Consider the following 19,430-nt stretch of genomic DNA (forward strand, 5'->3'; position numbering starts at 1 on the left):
CAAAAAGCTTGTTTTCTCAGTGTTTTGGTCAAAAACTGCTGTTTTTGGCGAAACCAGCCTACGTTCTACTGCTGTTTACAAAAGAACGGAAAAAGGTAGAAACAAACTTTTTTTTCCTATTGAACAAAGAGAGTCTACTCTTTCTCTTGGTAGTTTCGGTGTTTATATAGTCATAGAACACAATATTTTGTGGGTCTTATAAGATCGTTCAAAATGCTCTAAAACGGCTGGCAGTATGGGGCTCTCTGATCTGAAAATGGCTGGCAGCCAATGAGTTAAAGGTGTTGTTCAAAGAAACAAAGTCCAAAAAATTAAGTCCCCCATTCTCATATGTGTTAATGAAATAGGCCTATTTTGTATTTTACATAGTGGGTAAAATGATGCATCTTGGAATGTCATATGTTTTGTATGAAAAGTTCATGTAGCTACAAACCTACAGTCCAAATACAAAGTAGGAGATTATAGCCATCTTAACTGTAGTGATGAAACAATAGCCTACGTGGTGGAATCAAATGGAAATGCTCAAGTAGAGTTTAAGTCTAAATTAAATTGAGCTTTAGCTCTCTTTTTAAGTAAATATACTCCTTGTATTCCTAGCAATGAGATCTGTTAGATTGTTGTTGTGGAAAAAACTAACAGGTTCACAGCAAAAGAAACAATACTGATCCTGTATCAAGGTCAAAGGCCATGACTGCCCAATGTTAGAGAGAAAGTAGCCAGCCTACAGAACTGACATGGGTGTTTTGATTGATTGATTGATTGATTGATTGATTGATTGATTGATTGATTGATTGATTGATTGATTGATTGATTGATTAATTGATTGTAAAGGCTATATGACAATGTTGAAAATGAATTAAACTATCAGTTTTGCAATAAGTCTCAGTTTTCTGGAAACAATGGATTTTTTTTTCACAACGAAAACCTAGCAGATATAGGCTTGTATGCAGTTGTTGCGATCTTTCAGCAACACACACCACCAGTTTGTACTCTCTGGCGTAAATCCCAATAATCTTGACAACCTCTTTGTTGTTATTTTGTTAAACCTGGCAAAACCTCTCCAGAGATACTTTTCAATGGCATCTTTAGCAACAGAGCCTGAGAGAGACTGCTCCGTCTCACTGTTGCCTGGTAGAAAAGCCTGATCATGAATCAGTCCCCTTTTTATGTATCAAAACAGTATCAATCCATTCTATTAAAAGTCTTCTTTGTCAAGCAAATAGCTATGAGGTACTTAAACTGCATCTGTGGAGATAGAGAGGAAATATAGCTAAAAATAGGAGGTGCCGGCTTCTGGTGGGACAGTGTGGTGTTGAAGAATGCTCTCACATACCTTCACCTATGATATAACTTCAATCTGTACTACACTTCTACAGCTGAGTCATTCTTCTTCAGCTAAAGCCTGTTTATTTTATCACTGAGAGTAGGCTACATGATCGATATCCCCCTGGGTTCTGGCCATATATGACATTTTCTTTGGGTATGAAATGATATTAACAAATAATTTATCATATGCTTGTATCATTCCTGCATACGTGAGAGTATTACCTCATAAGGTACAGTGTACATCAAGGGAAATGTACAGTTAAGTGGGTGGCACAAATATGGAGTTCCTCTTTGCTAACTCACAGCTTGGGAACCTCAGTGGCTGCACATTTAAGACTCTCCTGCTCACCATAACCCTACAAGGAGACAGCTGGGCCAATCAGCATGAAGCACTGACACCAGCATAGCCACTCAGGCAGCCAGATCAGACACAGAGCCCGGCTGGCATTGCCATCAGCTGTTCCACGCGTTGAGGAGCCTCAGCTCACATACCAGCCATGTGGTTCACAGGCATATACTATGTTTTCATCTCCTTAACAAGACACTGGTGATGCTGCCTTGACTGGGTCATCATGGAAGTCCTTCTGGGTGGTTATGGGTGTAGTAAAAGGTATCACATATGTGTCCCTTTAAGCACCAAAAGAACAGAAATGACAGCATTTTAATTCACTTTTAACAGTGTCATGACTTTGACTTATTATTTAAGGGCCATAAAGAATTGTTTTTCTTCATACTCATCATTATACTGCAATGCATGCTCAATAATACATACTTTTAAAATATGAAGTTACATTTTTCACAAAGCTCACAAAATATGCTAATCGTGTTACAATTTTAAATATGTAGTTCTCTCTATGTTCCCTTCAGAAATGCTGAGTGTTAATGTTGCTTTATAAGGTTAAACCAAGTAATGAGAAATGTCCTGCACCAGACCCCCACACATTTTTTTGTTGTGAGCTGTCATTACTATTCCATCACACTTTTTTTTTCAATTTCTTTTATTCCCTGGCAATATTTTCTTAAAACTGTGTCAGACTTCATTGTAGAGAAATCCCATCCATGTATGTAAAACACACGTTCCTCCGGCTTGTTGATATTTGCTGGCAGCTCTTATTTGGGCTTCTGTGAACCCCTGGCCCCGCCCCAGGTCCCTAGTACTACTCCGGCTCTTATTTAAGGGGCTCTCCTCACTCTCAGCCTTTGTCCCAGTGGAAGCATCCGTCTAGCTGTGCACCTTGGTGAGTACATTTCACAGCTTCTTTTACTCTATCCATATGTGTCATTTCTGTTAATTTGAAGCCCATAATATGAGCTGATACTTACTGTGAATGAATGAATGAATGAATGAATGGATGATGTAACTTCAGCTGACTTATGGTTGGCCAGGTTGTGCTCTGCTCTCTAGCTGAACTTGTGGAGTAGTCTGTGTTTAAAACAGGAGGCACTCTGGTTTAATTGCCTTGAGGATGTTGAAATGAATCTTGTATTTATTAAGTGGCGTGGTTTACTGTGTTAAATATACGTCATGCTATGTTAAGAGTCTGTGGGACAGCAGAAGAAGATCTACATATATCTCAAGCAACTCACAGCAGTGCTCAAAGGCTGCAGAGGAGAAGTTGGCCAAACTCACTGCAGCTCCTGTGAATCAAGTTGTAGCCAGCCACATAGCAAAACAAAAATGTCACAATGTGCAGACAGATGGGTGCTGCTCCTGGCTTTTTGACAACCTCTCTCAGACCTGAAATAGCAGGAGATCCATGTGTCAGTTGTTTCACCCTGTTAAGCACAGTGGGGGGTGCTATGGGCTTAAAATAGATCACAGGTCTCTCTGTTATGCCCCTTTTTGGTGCTACCTCAGCAGCTCTGAGAAATCCCAGGAACAATTGTGTCTGTGGAGATAAGGTATCAGTAAATGTACAACAGAGTTGGGACCAAAAATAGCATCCTCAGCCATGTTTAATAAGCTCTCTATACATAGCAGCCCTTGAGGTGGGTTGTGTTAGTGTTTGATGGTGATAATACCTTAAGAACAGTTAGGAGACAGTGCTGGCAGGCTGTGGATTACAGCGAATATATAATAATCATATGAGCGGCTGATTGATTCTGTCACTAACTCGCCCAGATATAGCAGGTCTAGTCACATCATCACATCATTAGCCACTCCAGTCATAGTGACATTGTTGCTGAGTGTCTGTGACTGTTCAATTACAACAGGCCTTTGTGTTATGTATTCTATATTGGGAGGTTTAGGCAGCTGTTCCTTAACCCCTGGTTTAAATCCTCTCCTCTTGTGTTCTCACCCCCCACCCCTCATATTTTAGACCAGCCCAATAAAGCCTAATCATGTGTGACGATGATGAGACTACCGCACTCGTGTGCGATAACGGCTCTGGCCTGGTCAAGGCTGGATTTGCCGGTGATGACGCTCCCCGTGCTGTCTTCCCTTCCATTGTTGGAAGGCCCCGCCACCAGGTATGTTTAAATCCCCCCCCCCCCCCCCCCCCCCCCCTTCGTCAGAGCCCACAAAATCCTGCTTTGTGGGCTTCTATTCTGAGTAAAAAAAGAAGAACTTCATATATCTTATGCTGCTGCTCTCATGCTTCCTTCCTCAGGGTGTGATGGTGGGTATGGGTCAGAAGGACAGCTATGTAGGTGACGAGGCCCAGAGCAAGAGGGGTATCCTGACTCTGAAGTACCCCATCGAGCACGGCATCATCACCAACTGGGATGATATGGAGAAGGTGTGTGTGTTGACAGTGCGATTCATTTACAACATTCATGGCAGCAAAGCTGTCACATTCTTGAGAATTCACAGCTACTGTCATAAAGGCTGCTTTATTTTTAGACGTGATGCTTTTTCTTTTCTTTTTTTAAAGACCTAGTTGTTGTTTACTTGGTCGGCCTGGAGTTGTTTCAGCCCTGACAACAGCTGTTCTTTTTTTGTCAGATCTGGCACCACACCTTCTACAATGAGCTGCGTGTGGCCCCTGAGGAGCACCCCACCCTGCTCACTGAGGCCCCCCTGAACCCCAAAGCCAACAGGGAGAAGATGACCCAGGTACATTAGAGTCACTACTCTGCTCTGTTTTCACATAGAGGCTCTTGGTTCAAGACAAACCTTTTAAATTCTTATTGTATTTTCTTGCAGATCATGTTTGAGACCTTCAACGTTCCTGCCATGTACGTGGCCATCCAGGCTGTGCTGTCCCTGTACGCCTCTGGCCGTACCACCGGTCAGTACACCGCAGCTTTTTCCACATCTACCCCTAGGGGATAAAATGCCCATCATTGACCCTCTGAATGTGTCTATGATCTGGATAGATTCCTCTCTCATTGTGAAAGGGAGGTGTTAATCCCTCTCCAGCAGGGTCTTTGCCCCATGATGTCAACAGTATTATATAGTTTATGATGTGAGACATAGTCGAAGAGGCTAAACTTGTATTTGGCCGTCAATCTTCACTTGTGCAGGAATGCATAGCTAACCGACTGTGCCCCCCTCTCTGCTTGATAAAGGTATTGTGCTGGACTCTGGTGATGGTGTGACCCACAACGTCCCCATCTATGAGGGTTATGCTCTGCCACACGCCATCATGCGTCTGGATCTGGCCGGTCGCGACCTGACTGACTACCTGATGAAGATCCTGACTGAGCGTGGTTACTCCTTCGTCACAACTGGTAGGTCTATGTCGCCGTGTATTTATTTCAATGTGTAGCCTATATGAGAGGTGTTAAATTGTTATATCTTAACACGTAAACCTTCTGATCCCTAGCTGAGCGTGAGATTGTGCGTGACATCAAGGAGAAGCTGTGCTACGTGGCTCTTGACTTTGAGAATGAGATGGCCACCGCTGCCTCCTCCTCCTCCCTGGAGAAGAGCTACGAGCTGCCCGACGGTCAGGTCATCACCATCGGTAACGAGCGTTTCCGTTGCCCAGAGACCCTCTTCCAGCCTTCCTTCATTGGTGAGTCAGTTGTTGTTGTTGTTTTCTTCTTCTTACATGCAGTATTTCATCTCTGTGACAAAGCTCATCTGTTTCGCTTATCCTTCACCAGGTATGGAGTCTGCTGGTATCCATGAAACCGCCTACAACAGCATCATGAAGTGCGACATTGACATCCGTAAGGACCTGTACGCCAACAATGTGCTGTCTGGTGGTACCACCATGTACCCTGGTATTGCTGACCGTATGCAGAAGGAGATCACAGCCCTCGCCCCAAGCACCATGAAGATCAAGGTGAGAGAACTACATGTTTTCAGTCTATAAGTCAATTGACTAAGTGAATGAACACTAATGTTATGTTTATTCCCTGTCTAGATCATTGCTCCACCTGAGAGGAAGTACTCCGTCTGGATCGGTGGCTCCATCCTGGCTTCCCTGTCCACCTTCCAGCAGATGTGGATCAGCAAGCAGGAGTACGATGAGGCAGGCCCCTCCATTGTCCACAGGAAGTGCTTCTAAACACACAACCAACCTCCTTCCGTCCATGCATTTGTACGTTGTTGTCTCCTGTATATATATATGTGTATGTTCTGTTGTAATAAAGATTAAGCCCTTGTGAGAGTATCTCTTGTACTGTGTTTGTGACAGTTAAAAATATGAAATGTGAGCAGGAAATGCACAGCTGGCAGGTCCTACTAGGAAGAAAGTTTTACAAAAATGAAATATAATTATATTTAGTTCCTTTTACAAATTAGGTTAGACGGCACAGCTCTCTTGAAGCCAGGGCAGAGGAACCTAATTTGTGAAGACAGTCATGAGTGTGTGTAAGGCTAAACTTCTTGTGCAATATAGTTGCTTCACAGGAGTGTTGCAGTGCATAAAATGCTGCCCCCAATTGGCCTTTGCATCTTTTTCTCTTTTTAAAAAAATGTTTTCAGACAGTTGCATTGCAGTCCTTTCATAATATCGTTTGACAAAGCTGGGAACTGTTATGTCATTTTCATATGAGAGGGTTTAATCATACCTGGCCGGATGTCTGTTACACCGCACAAAACATTCCGCTGTGCAGAAGCAGTAGTCTACGTGCAGTAGTGGAACAATCAGATGTGTGTGCAGTTCGGATTTTAAAGGTGTGATTAATTCGTATTACGGAGTGCAACCACCGAGAAGGAACAACGTTCATCTGTATCAAACACACCACTCCGCCCAGCGAGGCGGCCCTGGCCTATAAAACAAACGACGTGGGAATGTTATTCGCTTCCAGCCAATCAGAGCGCAGAACGCAGGGAGCGCCGCTGTTTGAATGCTGTGCGGAAACAGACCGACAGCCTCGCAACCGACCTGACGAGTGAGCCGCAGCACAATGCAGTTAGCTAGCTAAAGGATTCAGTTTAGTGTAGTTCGTATATTCTCAACAACTGGGGAGAGGTAAACAACGTTTTAAAGTTGCGTGACACCGAGGGGCTGTTTTGTTTTTTGTTTTTTTTAGCTGCTGAGGCTCGTGAATGAACAAATGTGACTTGCTAACCTAGCTGGCTAACCTTAGCTAGCTAACTGCATTGCAACGGAAGCATGAAGTTAACTACGAAGTAGGAGATCCATAATGTAACATCTGTAGCATCTCTTTAGACACTTAGTAACTTTGTAGTTGTACAGTAGGAGGTTACAGCTTGTTGACCGCTGTGTGAGGGTCGAGCGTCTTGTGAGTAAGTTAGTTTAAACCCAGAGGATGAGTTAGTGTCAGTAGACTGAAGAAAGTGATAAGTTAAAGTGAAGAGAGGCACGGGTCAGGACGGAGCTGGTACAGTTCACCACGGTCCTGACAGAAGAGAGAGAGGGAGATTTAACTGAGTGTTGCAGGGTCAGTTTGAAAAGTACAAGAAAGACGAGTGAAATGAAAGTCATGGAGAGAAATGTCATGCGTTTGGTGGCTGTGCAGCAGCTGCGCGCAGCGCACGGCATCAAGACAAAGAACTGGAACAAAAACAAAGCAGCCAGCTGTAAGCCGACAGTCGGCACCTCGGTAAGTTTCAAGAAAACTAATGATCATTTTTCAAGTGTGATTTGATTACGTTTCATTACAGTGACCTAGAATGAAACTTTGGGTGTGATGATCTGTTCTCGTTCAAATCAACAAGAGTATCAGCCTTGAACGTAGTATTGTTTAGTCTGAATCAAATTAGCATATTCCTGAAAGCCTGGCCCCTCCGATGAAACCATTTGTTCGAGTGCTGTTGTCACCCATGTCAGTCACTGCAGACGCTTTGTTTGGGTGTCCCCGGGATTATTCACACCGTAAATTTCTTTACCAGCCACAGAAAGCCAAACTCCCAACAAAACACACAGAGGCCGTGTTTTCTCTTAAATCTTTATGGAGCTTTGTTATGACCTTTTTGGACATATAGGAAATATCTACAGGAGGTACTATGTTGAATTTACAGACAGGTGGTGTTAAGTGAAGCCCTTTTTTTATGTTCTGGATCTGTAATTGATCCACGGGTAGAAGGTAGATTTTTTTTTTCATTGTATGAAACAACAAAATTGGAATTCAGTCGTTGGTGCAGCCGTAATAGGAGTCACAAGATTTGCTGAATGACACCTGACTTTTCATAAATCAGCATTCAGCTTTTGCCACGTCAACGTTTGAGTAGAGAGAAGAAAAACAACATCCCCTAACACAGGCTCCATCTGTGAAGAAATCAAGAACAGAAATGAAGTAATTCTCCTACTCTGAAAAACACTGGGTGAATTCAGACCATTCAGGTCAAAAGGCAACACAAAGTGGCTGATCAGTGTTCATGTTTGGCAACCAGCCGTCACACTGACTCATCAGAAATAATAGGAACTGAAGCACTGAAATCCCTGTTGAGTTTCAAAGTGTTTTTTTGTGAAAATGATGCAGATAAAACAAAAACAAAGATAGGTGTGATGCTGCTGATAAGGTACTGATCAGTTAAGTGTGATTTTTCTCACATTGTATTGTTTTATTTCTCCCCCAGACGAAGGTTTTCGGGGTGTCCCTGGAGAGCTTACCATACTATAATATGGAAAGTGGAAGTGTGCCAAGGCAAGTGGACATATCTATTTTTATTTTATTTTTTACACTGGATTTCTTCGTTCCCATTTTCTACAATGTATGCTTACATTTCTCCCACATCCTAGCTTCCTGGTTGATGCATGCATGAAGCTGCTGGCACATGTGGACACAGAGGGCCTGTTCAGAAAGTCGGGCTCCGTCGTTCGCCTGAAGGCGCTCAGGGTGAGTGATGGGCCGAAGCTGATCTCGCTTTGTTTGAGGGATCCTGACCCTGGGAGTCATCTCATGTGTGGGCTGTGTTCTGTCTGTCCAGGCTAAAGTGGACGCTGGTGAGGAGTGCCTGTCCACCGCACTTCCCTGTGATGTAGCCGGTCTGGTGAAGCAGTTCTTCAGGGAGCTGCCAGAGCCTGTGTTACCTGCAGAGCTGCAGGAGGCCTTCCTCAAGGCCCAGCAGCTCCCCACAGAGGAGGACAGGACTTCTGCCACCATGCTGCTGTCCTGTGTGCTGCCTGATAAAAACCTCTCTGTTCTGCGGCACTTTCTCGACTTCCTCCACAATGTGTCTAAGAGGTACCATAAATAACTTTAGTTTGATTACTTTATTGATGCATTGAACATATTTCTTTGGATGATACCATGTTGAATGTACAGTGGCATGCAAAGCTTTGGGCACCCCTTTGTGATCTCCAAAAGGCATAACGTAACTAATATCTATTTTTTTTTAAATTTTCATCTTTTACATTTTCAAAATGATAGAAAAGGAAGGTTTGGCCACCCTGTAGAGTTAGTACCTAGTACCCCCCCCACCCCCACCCTTTGGAAACTATTACAGTGTGTAAATAGTAAATCTCTTGTCTGATACCTTGGTCAAAGTTATCTTCTGGTCTGCTGGTTTCCCATTCTTTTGCAGGTTCTGCTGCTTTGTTTCCCCTTCTCACTCTAAAATGGTAGAAAACTAAAATAATACACTGATATTGCTTAAATAAAATGCAAAAGAGTGTTTTCATGTTTTTTGGAGATCACTTCATCTTCCACTTGCTTAAAGGGATAGTCCAGCTTTTTTGAAGTGGGGTTGTATGAGGTAGTGGCCACTAAGTATAATATCTGCAGTAGAAAGGTCTCTGAGTGGAGGAGTACTGAGTGAGTTGGTTAGTTCCTGATAAACTAACTTTTTTCAGACCAGCTGAAAATCAATATATTTTTACTTTATATCGTACTTTTGAACTGGTGTATTATTTTGAGAATTGAGATTTCTCAGATGTGCCGGTGTTTCTCAATGGAGTGGAGCAGAGACCTTTCTATTGCAGACATTATACTTAATGGCCATTTGTACCTCATACAACCCCACTTCAAAAAAGCTGAACTATCCCTTTAACTTTTTCAAAGGAGGTTAAATCGAAAGCAACTGGACTTAGTTGTTTGTCTAGGAAGACGTTTCACCTCTCATCCAAGAGGCTTCATCAGTTCATGTACGCAGCTGACCAGGCTGGGACTGGTCCAACTATCTGGTGTGGAGACTCACTATTTAACCTCTTGTGTGGGCGTTTCACAAGGGTGATGATGTCACTGGTTCCCTTTTGTGCTCCAAGTGCCAACGACAGTCGTTGGAGTGACAGTCGTTGGTGGGAAGTTGGTTTCGACTTCGTTAGTGCCCTATTGTGTTCTAACGGCAAAACAGACAAACAACTAAGTCCAGTTGCTTTCGATTTAACCTCCTTTGAAATACTATGACCTGGACAAATGAGAATATGCACCGGCTTATCCCTTTAACTGTGCACATATATCAACATAACATAACAGTTGACCAGGGGTGCTAAAAAGTTTACATGCCACTGTATCATTGGTCTCTGTACTTATTTGTTTTCATATTTACATAATACATTTTTTCTTTTCTGTGCTGAATCACAGGAGTGCAGAGAACAAGATGGATAGCAGTAACCTGTCTGTCATCCTGGCTCCCAACCTCCTTCACTTTGGAGATGGCACAGAGAAGATGAATGCCAACACCGAGAAGCGCCTCAAGCTTCAGGCAGCTGTAGTATACTGCTTCATAGAGAATGCCCACAACTTTGGTATGACTTTTAACCTCTACCCTCAGTGCGTGTCAGTCTACATTGTTACTTTTAGAGCACTAAAATGTTTTTTTATATATATATCATAGGTGTGTTGCCGCAGTTCCTTCAAGCCAAAGTTCCTGCCATGATGGGATGTGAGGCAGGGGTTCTGTCTCCTACTCGCGATGAGCTTGAAGAGCTAGACTTGAACTCAGGGATGAAAAGGAGACACAGGCGCAGCTTCGGAGGTAAGACTTCAACATCAGAGGTTTCATTCCCAGGTGAAAGGTATGAGTTGCAACTTCCCTCTGTGAGATGCAACTCCTTGCCTCTAACCTCAGCTGCTCACAATCTAGCTCCCAACAGTCTCTTAGCCTAGAGGCAGCAGTGTCCTCTGAAGCAGCTTTAGCTAGTCCATACTGTTTAAATATACTGTTGGTTTGTCTCACATTGCAGATATGGTCAATGGTGCTCTGAATAAGATAAAAACTAATAGAACACCCACACATGCCACCCAGTCAGACAGTCTTGGTATGTACTGCGGTCAAATGAGCTGGTTGTATGTTGCTTGTCATGTGGCATGTTGATCGCACTACATCTGCATTGTCCTTCAAGACAGTGAGCTTCATGTTCCTCAGACAAAAGCAAACCGCTTTCAAACTGAATCAAGCTTCTAAAATTCATAAATTGACATTGATCTGCAGCTGTTCAGATGACAAATAAGTGTTACTCAATTGATGTGAACTCATGCTTGTCCTCATCGCCGTTTGTTGTCTTTGCCTGCTCATCTGTCATCTGCATGAATCTGCTAATTGCTCCCAGTGCTTTGGCTCCGAATCATCTGTGGAATGTTTTCAAATATAAAAGAACAAAATCCAACATCTTCAAAGACATTAATTCTTTTGTAATTTTTGCCAGTCTTTTCTTCTGCAACGCCTGTGATTGCAACACCGACATCCAAGCGAAAGCTTCCTTTGGAATCTGGGCACTCTTTTGGATTCTCAAACAAGAAACGTAGATCTGTCAAAAAGAATCTTGGGATTGATTTACTTCCCAATCCATTGTTCAGCGCAGTCTCCACTCCTGGATCAGGTAGCAATAAAGGTTTTAACAAATGGGCATCAACTATGCTGCTGATCTCTTAAAGCTTTTGGCTAAGTTTGCATATTTTCCCCCTTCTCTATATTTAGCTTACAGCGCCTCGGGGGTCTTGGAATCCTCCCAAAATGCCCCGTCCCCAGCAGGAAGGTCCAGACGGCAGCCGGTTACCTCTGTAAGGAGGAAGAGTCGAAGACTTAGTAGCAGGAATGCTGTCAACAGGTACGGTACACACTTACTGGTCTTCAAGTTATCATTCAAAATTGTGTAAATGTAAATTTTACACAAGGGATGTTTTAAAATTCGCTGTTACACAACCACGTACTTTTCACTACTTCCACATTTGTCTGTTTTAAAGATGGGGCAGGAGGATGTAAAATATTAAAGAAAGGCTAATGGTGATTTATGATTTCTCTTAACAATATTTTAATTCATATCGTTTTCAGAGTTGAGTCTGGAAGAGCCGGCTGCTTCTCTCCTAAAGTCGACAAAAAAGAAGCACCACGCAAGTCTCTGCGCTTGCGTTTTAGTCTGGGGAAGAGCAGCAAAGACGCTGTAAGTGTAGCTGTCCCATCGACATTCCACTTCTCTGGTTCACAGTTAAACACTGAGAGTCGGTGTTAATCAAGCGCATTCAGACATTTCCTGTGATTAATTGTATTAAGACTAAATCATGTGTTTTGCACTTGGGGTGTGATGTTGAGGTAAACTGGTGCACAGTAGCACTTTCTTATGGTGCAACACTCTGTTTACTTTTCAATAGCTAACATATTGAACTAATGTATGCATGGTTTTAAAACATGTGTTTTTCAGAGGCTTTTACATATTAGGTGATATTAGAAAACAAACTGTTCATGATCGGTATGGTACAGTCATAGGATAAGTGATTTAATATGTGAAGCACTCGGGTGAAAGAATGTTATTATATATACTTTAGTATATACAGAGACACTATTGTAACCTGTTTTGGGTTCAGGGGCTGAACTGTTAAAGGTTTAAGGTGCATGACTTTCTAATGCTATAGAGTTATATGTATATTCTTGACTTAATAAAAAGTTGTTTACCAACAAATCCAGTATCTTGTTTCTTCTGAGTGATTTTTATCATCCTCTGAAGAACTAACCCCAAAAGTCATAAAAATTAACATATTAATGGGTGAACTGGGTGATGCATTTGGGAAACATCTGCAGGGTCCTTTTTAACAAAATAATCTAAAGCTTAATCCTCCTTGAACTTTCTTTCATCTTTCATTTCTCATTCCATGCTGGTGATAAAGGGATCAAGGGAGTCCGTTGGCTGGCGACTCGCCACTCAAGAGAGCACCACCAGTTTCCGTTTCACCAAAGACACAGAGTTCAGTCCATCAGTTCTGCCTAGAAAAACTGAAGGCAAGAGTAAGTATCCATCAGAAAATTAAAGTATTCCTAATTGATACACATTTTTACAGTACAATAAAAAAAAAGAGTAAAAATATTTACCGGTACCCATATTTTGTTGTTTTAATAGGCACCAAGCACATCAGTAAGTCTGAGGACAACTTGCTGACACCCAAATGTGACTCCAGTGCGCACCGGACCTCATGGAGCGGGGAGACCCCCGTAGGAGCCCAGGCCTTCGGTGGAGGCTCTTTCACAGATACGCCCATGAACATGTGCCTGAAGAGCAACTACATGTCTGAGCCAGCCATCGTCATATCCAAGTCTCCGGCCGTGACCAGGCTTCCCAAGACGCTGTGTTGTGCCTCCAGCGCAGAGAGCCTCGAGTGCGAAAGCTCCGTCGCCGAACCCCAGAGCCAAACGGGTCCCACCCTGCTGAAAATCAAGACGAACTCCACAGAGCCAGCCGGCGGCCTCCAGGCTGTCGTGAAAGACTCACTTAATGAGGTTAAACAGACAGAACCCTCAGACAACATCCCAGTCCCTCCACCAGCTGTATCTGAGGACACCGGAGCCTCAGGGTGGCCGCTGCAGCAGAGCCTTCTGGCCAGTGAACAGAACATTACCTTTGGCCAGATTGAAATAGCTGCTTTGTCTCCTTTGCATATCGATAGCGTCATATTTGAATCCGGTGCCTTCTGTACTCCAGCAGTAAAGGCTGATAAAAGTTCTCTCAGTGTAGCCCCCATCAGTAGCCTCAACAGCTCCACAGCGGGCGACAGTGAAAGCGAGGCGGAGCAGGTGAACTGCAGCAGGCTGATCGACGCGCTGGACATCCAGAGTCCCGCTCGTTTCAAACTAGGTGTCGGCTCCGGGCTGCAGTCCACTCCGTACAAGCTGGACCTCCAACTCAGACACAACCTCGGTACCGAAGTCAGCATGGTACATGAAAAGGAGGATTTCTCCCCAGATATTGGTACCGAAGGCCAAACCCAACAACCGCTCTCCCCTCGCAGCCAGGAGGAGGAGAAGCAGAGGGTAGCGGACCACATTCAACACTTCAACAAGCTCACCCTTCAGTCCCCCAGAGGCTCCAAGGCCAGACAGATCAGGTCGCCTCTGAAGTTCCAGCGCACCCCTGTGCGTCAGACCGTCCGCAGGATGAACTCCCTCCTGGAGGAGGGCAGGAGGCCCACCAGGACGTCCAAACTGGCCATCAGCCCGAGCGCTCAGGTGGTGAAGGCGGTGAGTCTGGAGAGCGGCCTGTCTCCTCACCCACAGCTCCAGCTTCACCAGGCAGAGCCGCCGCAAGCCAGACGGGCCGACAGCTTGCGCCCCATGAAGAAACCGCCTCCGGTCCCACCCAAAAAACCAAGCACCCTGACCCGTAAGGTCAAGCCCTGCGCTCTGGGTGACATGACCAACAAGGTCCAAGCAAAGACCAAAGTGGACTCTTGTGTCCCCGAGCCTTTAGTGCAGCAGGTTGTGGAGAAAGACATGAACCATTACAGAGGTTCACCCAGGAACCCTCTCAACCAAGCACGACTGCTGTCTGCCACCAGGCCTGTAGATTTATAGCTGATTCTCTTCTTCACTCCGTCCCCTCTGCAGAGCTCTGTCTGGTTAGAATGCATGATATTGAACATTCCCACTTATTTTATCCACATTTTTTTCAGGGGTTTAATCTTTAATTTATTTTTTACTTACAGTAGGTGCTGTGTGTGTTGTGTTAGGGCCTTATCGGGAGATGTCAGAATGCCTTATCAGTTTTACACTAGTAAAACAAGTGTGGAAACGCGTTATCAGCCTGCAAGATTATAATATGTTAAGTAGTGTTTTAGACCGTAGTGCTGAGTCCAAATTATGAGGTGATTGACAGTATGACTGGAAATATTTTGATCAAGTCTTATATGCTTTTATTTATGCATTTTATATCTAATCCTTAGGTAGATGTTTACTGCTCATCGAAGCTTGAAGCTATGTCTTTTTATTACAGAAAATGTCTTACTATTTTTGTCATAAACAGAGAGAAGAAAACATGCACCTTTTTGTTGGGTTTTTATGAAAAAAAGAAGAAAAAAAAGAAAAGCCAAGCAGTATTGATCAAATCGTTTGTCTATTGCAGTCCATTGATTTCAAAACCATCAAACAGTAAAGTGCTTTGCCATGTGAACTGCTTCAGACCAATAAAATCTACCAACTTATGTAACTCCCTGTTCGGTCCAATTCTTCTGCCCAGAGATAAATACTTGGTACGTGTTGGAGCCACAAGGGGGCGTCCTACAATTACTTCTCAGTTCAGATTAGACTGACATGTTCAGTGAAACACTCCTGTTCTTCATGACAAGTAAAGGCTGGGAATGTATTAGTGTGAGAACTGATTGTCAAATGACTGTAGACTGACTTGGAAATGGGTTTAATATGTACTCCGACATGTTTTTGAACAAAGTTGCCTCTGGTACATTGGAAAATATGTAATTTGCATTTTTGGAAAGTCCTTTATGAAACACACCTTTCTCTCCATGTGGACTGGCAGAGGAGAACAGACTGAGATACAAAGGGTCAACACACAATGTCAAACCATCTTCAAACTTATGATGACATGAAAGGCGCCCTGGGCTTTTTTTTTTTTTTTTTTTTTTTCCTGTAAAGAATCTGCAGAGTTTCCAGTGATGGGGTGAAGGTCAATATCATCTTTTTGAGATTTATCCTCCACGGCCCGTGGGGAGGCTCGCGTGCTTTTCACGGGGCAGCGGTAGAGACTGATCCGGATCGCCTCGCTGCTCTGACTGCGTTGTGCTGCTACAACACGCCACAGTGTGTTGCAGACTGTGTGAAGTATACGCGTTAATGGTGATCCTCCACGTTTTTACTCAGCAGGAAATGTATCAATATTTATTGGAAAAATCCGGAGACGAACAATGTTTAAATCAGAGGAGTAAACATTCTCCTCTCGGCCAGCGGCCTTCAGGCTGCTGGTGAATATCACCAACTATTCAAATCAATATGGTTCAAATCCGTTTTACACCTATTTTGCCTTGGTTAGGTGCTTTGGGTTATTTTTTCCCAAGTGTCCTTTTTTAAAAGTGTAACAGATTTCTGGCCTCACGTGGATTAATAACACATTATAATGTTTTATTCATCGGTTTCTTGTCAGAGATTATTAGTTGCCAGGTTGTGGGGAGAAAGTGCTGCGCATCCTGCTTCTGCAGAACACGTGTTTCTTTTCTTATTTGGTTTACAAAGTGAGAGACTAATGGAATAACAACCCACTGGAAAACCTGCTGAATAAATGGACTAAAACAATCAAAATGTCAACAATTTAATTTATTTCAAACACAACAGACTGGCTGTGCCTTACTGACAACTTATTAACCTCAAGTTACCTTTTTATTTTCTTTCCTTTAAAAAAGAAAATGTAAATGCTTAATGAACAAATAGTAATGGCTACAATTTATATTTCTTCACGCAGGACTGGTTACATTACTTTTTCTCCAGTTTATTTATTGTGCGTCACATACTGAGATCAGTGATAACTCATTTACATGGCAGCCTGACTCCTTCAGAAATCTGAGAACGCAGAAGTTGGACGCACAGTATTTTAAAAGTCCCGGCTGTGGAGCAGAGGAACTAGAAACACAAACTGTATTAATGAAGTCCCTGTTGTCAGCGGTGATCCTTCTCATTGACTGAGCAAAGAGCCCGTGTGTGTGTGTGTGTGTGTGTGTGTGTGTGTGTGTGTAGGCTGCCTGGGCTTCATTAGTTTCCAACGATCACTTTACACGTGGAGACAAAAGGCGCTTCACAGAAATCACTGCTGATTGTTTAAATAAAGTTTGGCTAAGAAGGGACAGAGAGCGATTGGACTCGTTAATGTCTCCGTGATGAGTTTACTCTCCACTCGCACGTGCTGAGGCTTCACAGGTGTGCTGCTGCTGCCCACGCGCCCGTCACCTTCTCTCCATCTGACTCCATTCACATCCCTGTGTCTGTGTCTGTCTGTTTCTCTGCTTGACGACCCTTTTCACTTTCTTTTTTCTTTTTTATAAATATTGATATATTGCACCGTATTATCACCGCGCTCCTTGTGATAAAAAAAATATCAACTGTTTTACTTTTTCCATGTGCGCATAAACTTCAGGCCTGTCCGCTCTCTGCTTGCCCCCCTCCTCCTCCTCCTCTTCTTCCTCCTCCTCCTCCTCCTCCCCCCCGCCTGCCCTCGCTGTTCCTCGGTTGTCTGTTTCCTTGAAGCGGGTTCAGAGAAGTGTTGAGGGGGCGGATAGTTTTGATTTTCTCTACATCGTGCTTAGCCAATAATGTAGAGGGAACTGTTGTGCACATCTCAGCTGGCAGACATTTAAAAGGGAGACAGTCCGGCGCTGGTGCAATTTGTATTAAACCCCCCTGGCCCCTGTCTATGGAGCGGTTAGTCTCCCACCCATCCACAGTCCCGCCAGTGTACAGTCGACTGCAGTAGGTGCCTATCGGCTCGGAAGGTGCCTGAGAGGACTGACAGGATCAGATCATTGCGCTTGTTGCAGCGGAGGCTCGAACAGGTGAGTGGGTTTCTCACTGTCACATCCACGCTGCTGACTTTTTAAAACTTTATGTAGCTTTATTGATTATGGAAATGTCACGGGTGTCTGCTTGTTATCCACTGGCGTACATGTGTGGATCATTTATTGGACACATGGAGTCGTTTTTGGATAAATATGGCAGTGATTTTTGCGTAACGCATAACGTTCAGTTTTAAATGTGGTGAGCACGCACGTAATCAGTGTATTTATATTTATACTCAGATGTTAAAAGGGGGATAATTTATCTATATATCGATTTTGTTTTTGCACGTAAGCGTCGTTTTTCATGTGGTTAGAAAAGGAGAGAAAGGAGTTCTATCTGTGCGTTTTTACGCAGCGTAAAAGCTTTGACAGCTGTGCGTAACCCGTCCAGAGTTGAAACGGCGCAGATGATGAATTGTTTTCTTCTTTTCCCTTAGGATGGCCAACTCAACGCGTATCTTTTGCGGTATGGTTTTCATCATTGGGTTGCTATCCTCTCCCGTGGATTCAAAAAGAAATCGAGGTTCACAAGGCGCCATTCCTCATCCTGACAAAAGCAACCCAAACGAATCGGAGCAGCAACCGCAGCCTCCTCCTCCGCAGGCGGGCTCCGGCTCCCGGCAGAGGCAGGGTTCATCCTCACCGGCCGACGAGGTGCTGGAGTCCAGCCAGGAAGCTTTACATGTGACGGAGCGCCAGTATTTGAAACGGGACTGGTGCAAGACGCAGCCGCTCAAACAGACCATCCACGAGGAGGGTTGCCACAGCCGCACCATCATCAACCGCTTCTGTTACGGACAGTGCAACTCCTTCTACATCCCCAGGCACATCCGCAGGGAGGAAGGTGCCTTCCAGTCCTGTTCGTTTTGCAAGCCCAAGCGTTTTACCACCATGACCTTTACTTTGAACTGTCCGGACCAGCAGCCACCCACCAAGAAGAAACGCATCCAGCGCGTCAAACAGTGCCGCTGTATATCCATAGACCTGGACTGAAACACACAGAAATGTGTTGTGTGTGTGCTTTTCATACTCCTTCTCTTCGCGGGCAGGACTGTTGGTAGAAAAAAAGAGAGAGAGGCTGTCACACAGCCAAGAGCACGTGCCTGTCTCCATCTGGGGATATGCTCCACATATACAATGACTTTAAGGCTGCCTACATGTACTATGATTCTCTTCTTGCACAATGTGTGACCCAGTATGGACATGCAACTCATAAACCCATGTTGAACTGCAATGAACATTTTACTCCTCACCAGTTTGCCAAGTTTGAAAACAAGCATCACTGCACGGGAACGCTGACTTGGAATGGGCACGTTTTTACGCACGGCTTCCTTCACCCCAGTGGGACTGCATAAAACTCCGGTTTATTTAACAAGTCACTGTTCCAAGCCTTCATTGTGACAGGAACGCGTTCCTGTCCAATTTGGTATTTTCTATGTGTTTATATATGTTTGTCAAACTGGATGTTTCCACTGTGTGGAATGGGATGGATGAGCGGCGATATTTGTAAATGGAAAATGTGATTTTAGTTCGATATTCCAAGAATCCTTGGGTTATAGCCTGACTGATCTCTGTGAATTTCCAAGTCCAACAGTAAAGAAAAAAGTGTTTTGTAAGCTGGGTAATCAGTTCTAGAGACCGTAGGCTTCTTTGGTAGTTAAACGGACAATGTACAGTGATGGTTTATACGCTATAGAGATTACATAGTTGTAAAATGTAAAGCCATCGTTGATGTAACCGATTTGTTCATTCCTTTGATTAAATTATCCATGGAGACATGAAATAAAGGGATGCTGGAATATTGTGCATATTATTTAAAAAAAAGAATCACGGCTGTTAAAACAAATTTTGAACTTCTCCCTGATCTCCTCCTGCGCGCAGCCAGCATCTTACTCTCACACTCACAACTTGGAATACATGTAATCGTAAAAAAAAATAACAGGTTTTATGAGAAAAGATGTAGTTAACTTCTCCACTTCTCTACGGAAATGATATCATTTAACTTCATTAGGCTGTATTTTCATCAGAGGCCGGGAAAA

General features: G+C 43.7%; 3 protein-coding genes across 3 annotated transcripts; all 3 read left to right on the top strand.

Moving 5' to 3' along the window:
* The first annotated feature begins 2,512 nt into the window (after positions 1 to 2,512).
* actc1b (actin alpha cardiac muscle 1b) lies at positions 2,513 to 5,889 on the top strand. The gene is made up of 9 exons (XM_083998179.1): positions 2,513 to 2,564; positions 3,648 to 3,798; positions 3,939 to 4,067; positions 4,274 to 4,384; positions 4,475 to 4,559; positions 4,840 to 5,001; positions 5,097 to 5,288; positions 5,380 to 5,561; positions 5,643 to 5,889. Exons 2-9 carry the CDS (start codon positions 3,670 to 3,672, stop codon positions 5,784 to 5,786), a joined length of 1,134 nt encoding a protein of 377 aa, XP_083854305.1. The 5' UTR covers positions 2,513 to 2,564; positions 3,648 to 3,669; the 3' UTR covers positions 5,787 to 5,889.
* Positions 5,890 to 6,613: 724 nt separating this feature from the next.
* Positions 6,614 to 14,410, top strand: arhgap11a (Rho GTPase activating protein 11A; the record flags this gene model as incomplete). Its single annotated transcript, XM_083997882.1, has 12 exons — positions 6,614 to 7,290; positions 8,267 to 8,334; positions 8,430 to 8,526; positions 8,618 to 8,874; positions 10,213 to 10,376; positions 10,466 to 10,606; positions 10,815 to 10,889; positions 11,277 to 11,450; positions 11,549 to 11,678; positions 11,903 to 12,011; positions 12,733 to 12,850; positions 12,963 to 14,410. The coding sequence occupies exons 1-12, from the start codon at positions 7,162 to 7,164 to the stop codon at positions 14,408 to 14,410; spliced, it is 2,910 nt and encodes a 969-aa protein (XP_083854008.1). The 5' UTR covers positions 6,614 to 7,161.
* A 3,419-nt stretch (positions 14,411 to 17,829) lies between these two features.
* grem1b (gremlin 1b) lies at positions 17,830 to 18,384 on the top strand (the record flags this gene model as incomplete). The annotated part of the gene is made up of 1 exon (XM_083998996.1): positions 17,830 to 18,384. One exon carries the CDS (start codon positions 17,830 to 17,832, stop codon positions 18,382 to 18,384), a length of 555 nt encoding a protein of 184 aa, XP_083855122.1.
* Positions 18,385 to 19,430: the final 1,046 nt, after the last annotated feature.

This window comes from Trachurus trachurus (genome assembly GCF_905171665.1).
Source record: "Trachurus trachurus genome assembly, chromosome: 22".
In the NCBI taxonomy this organism is placed as follows: Eukaryota; Metazoa; Chordata; class Actinopteri; order Carangiformes; family Carangidae; genus Trachurus; species Trachurus trachurus.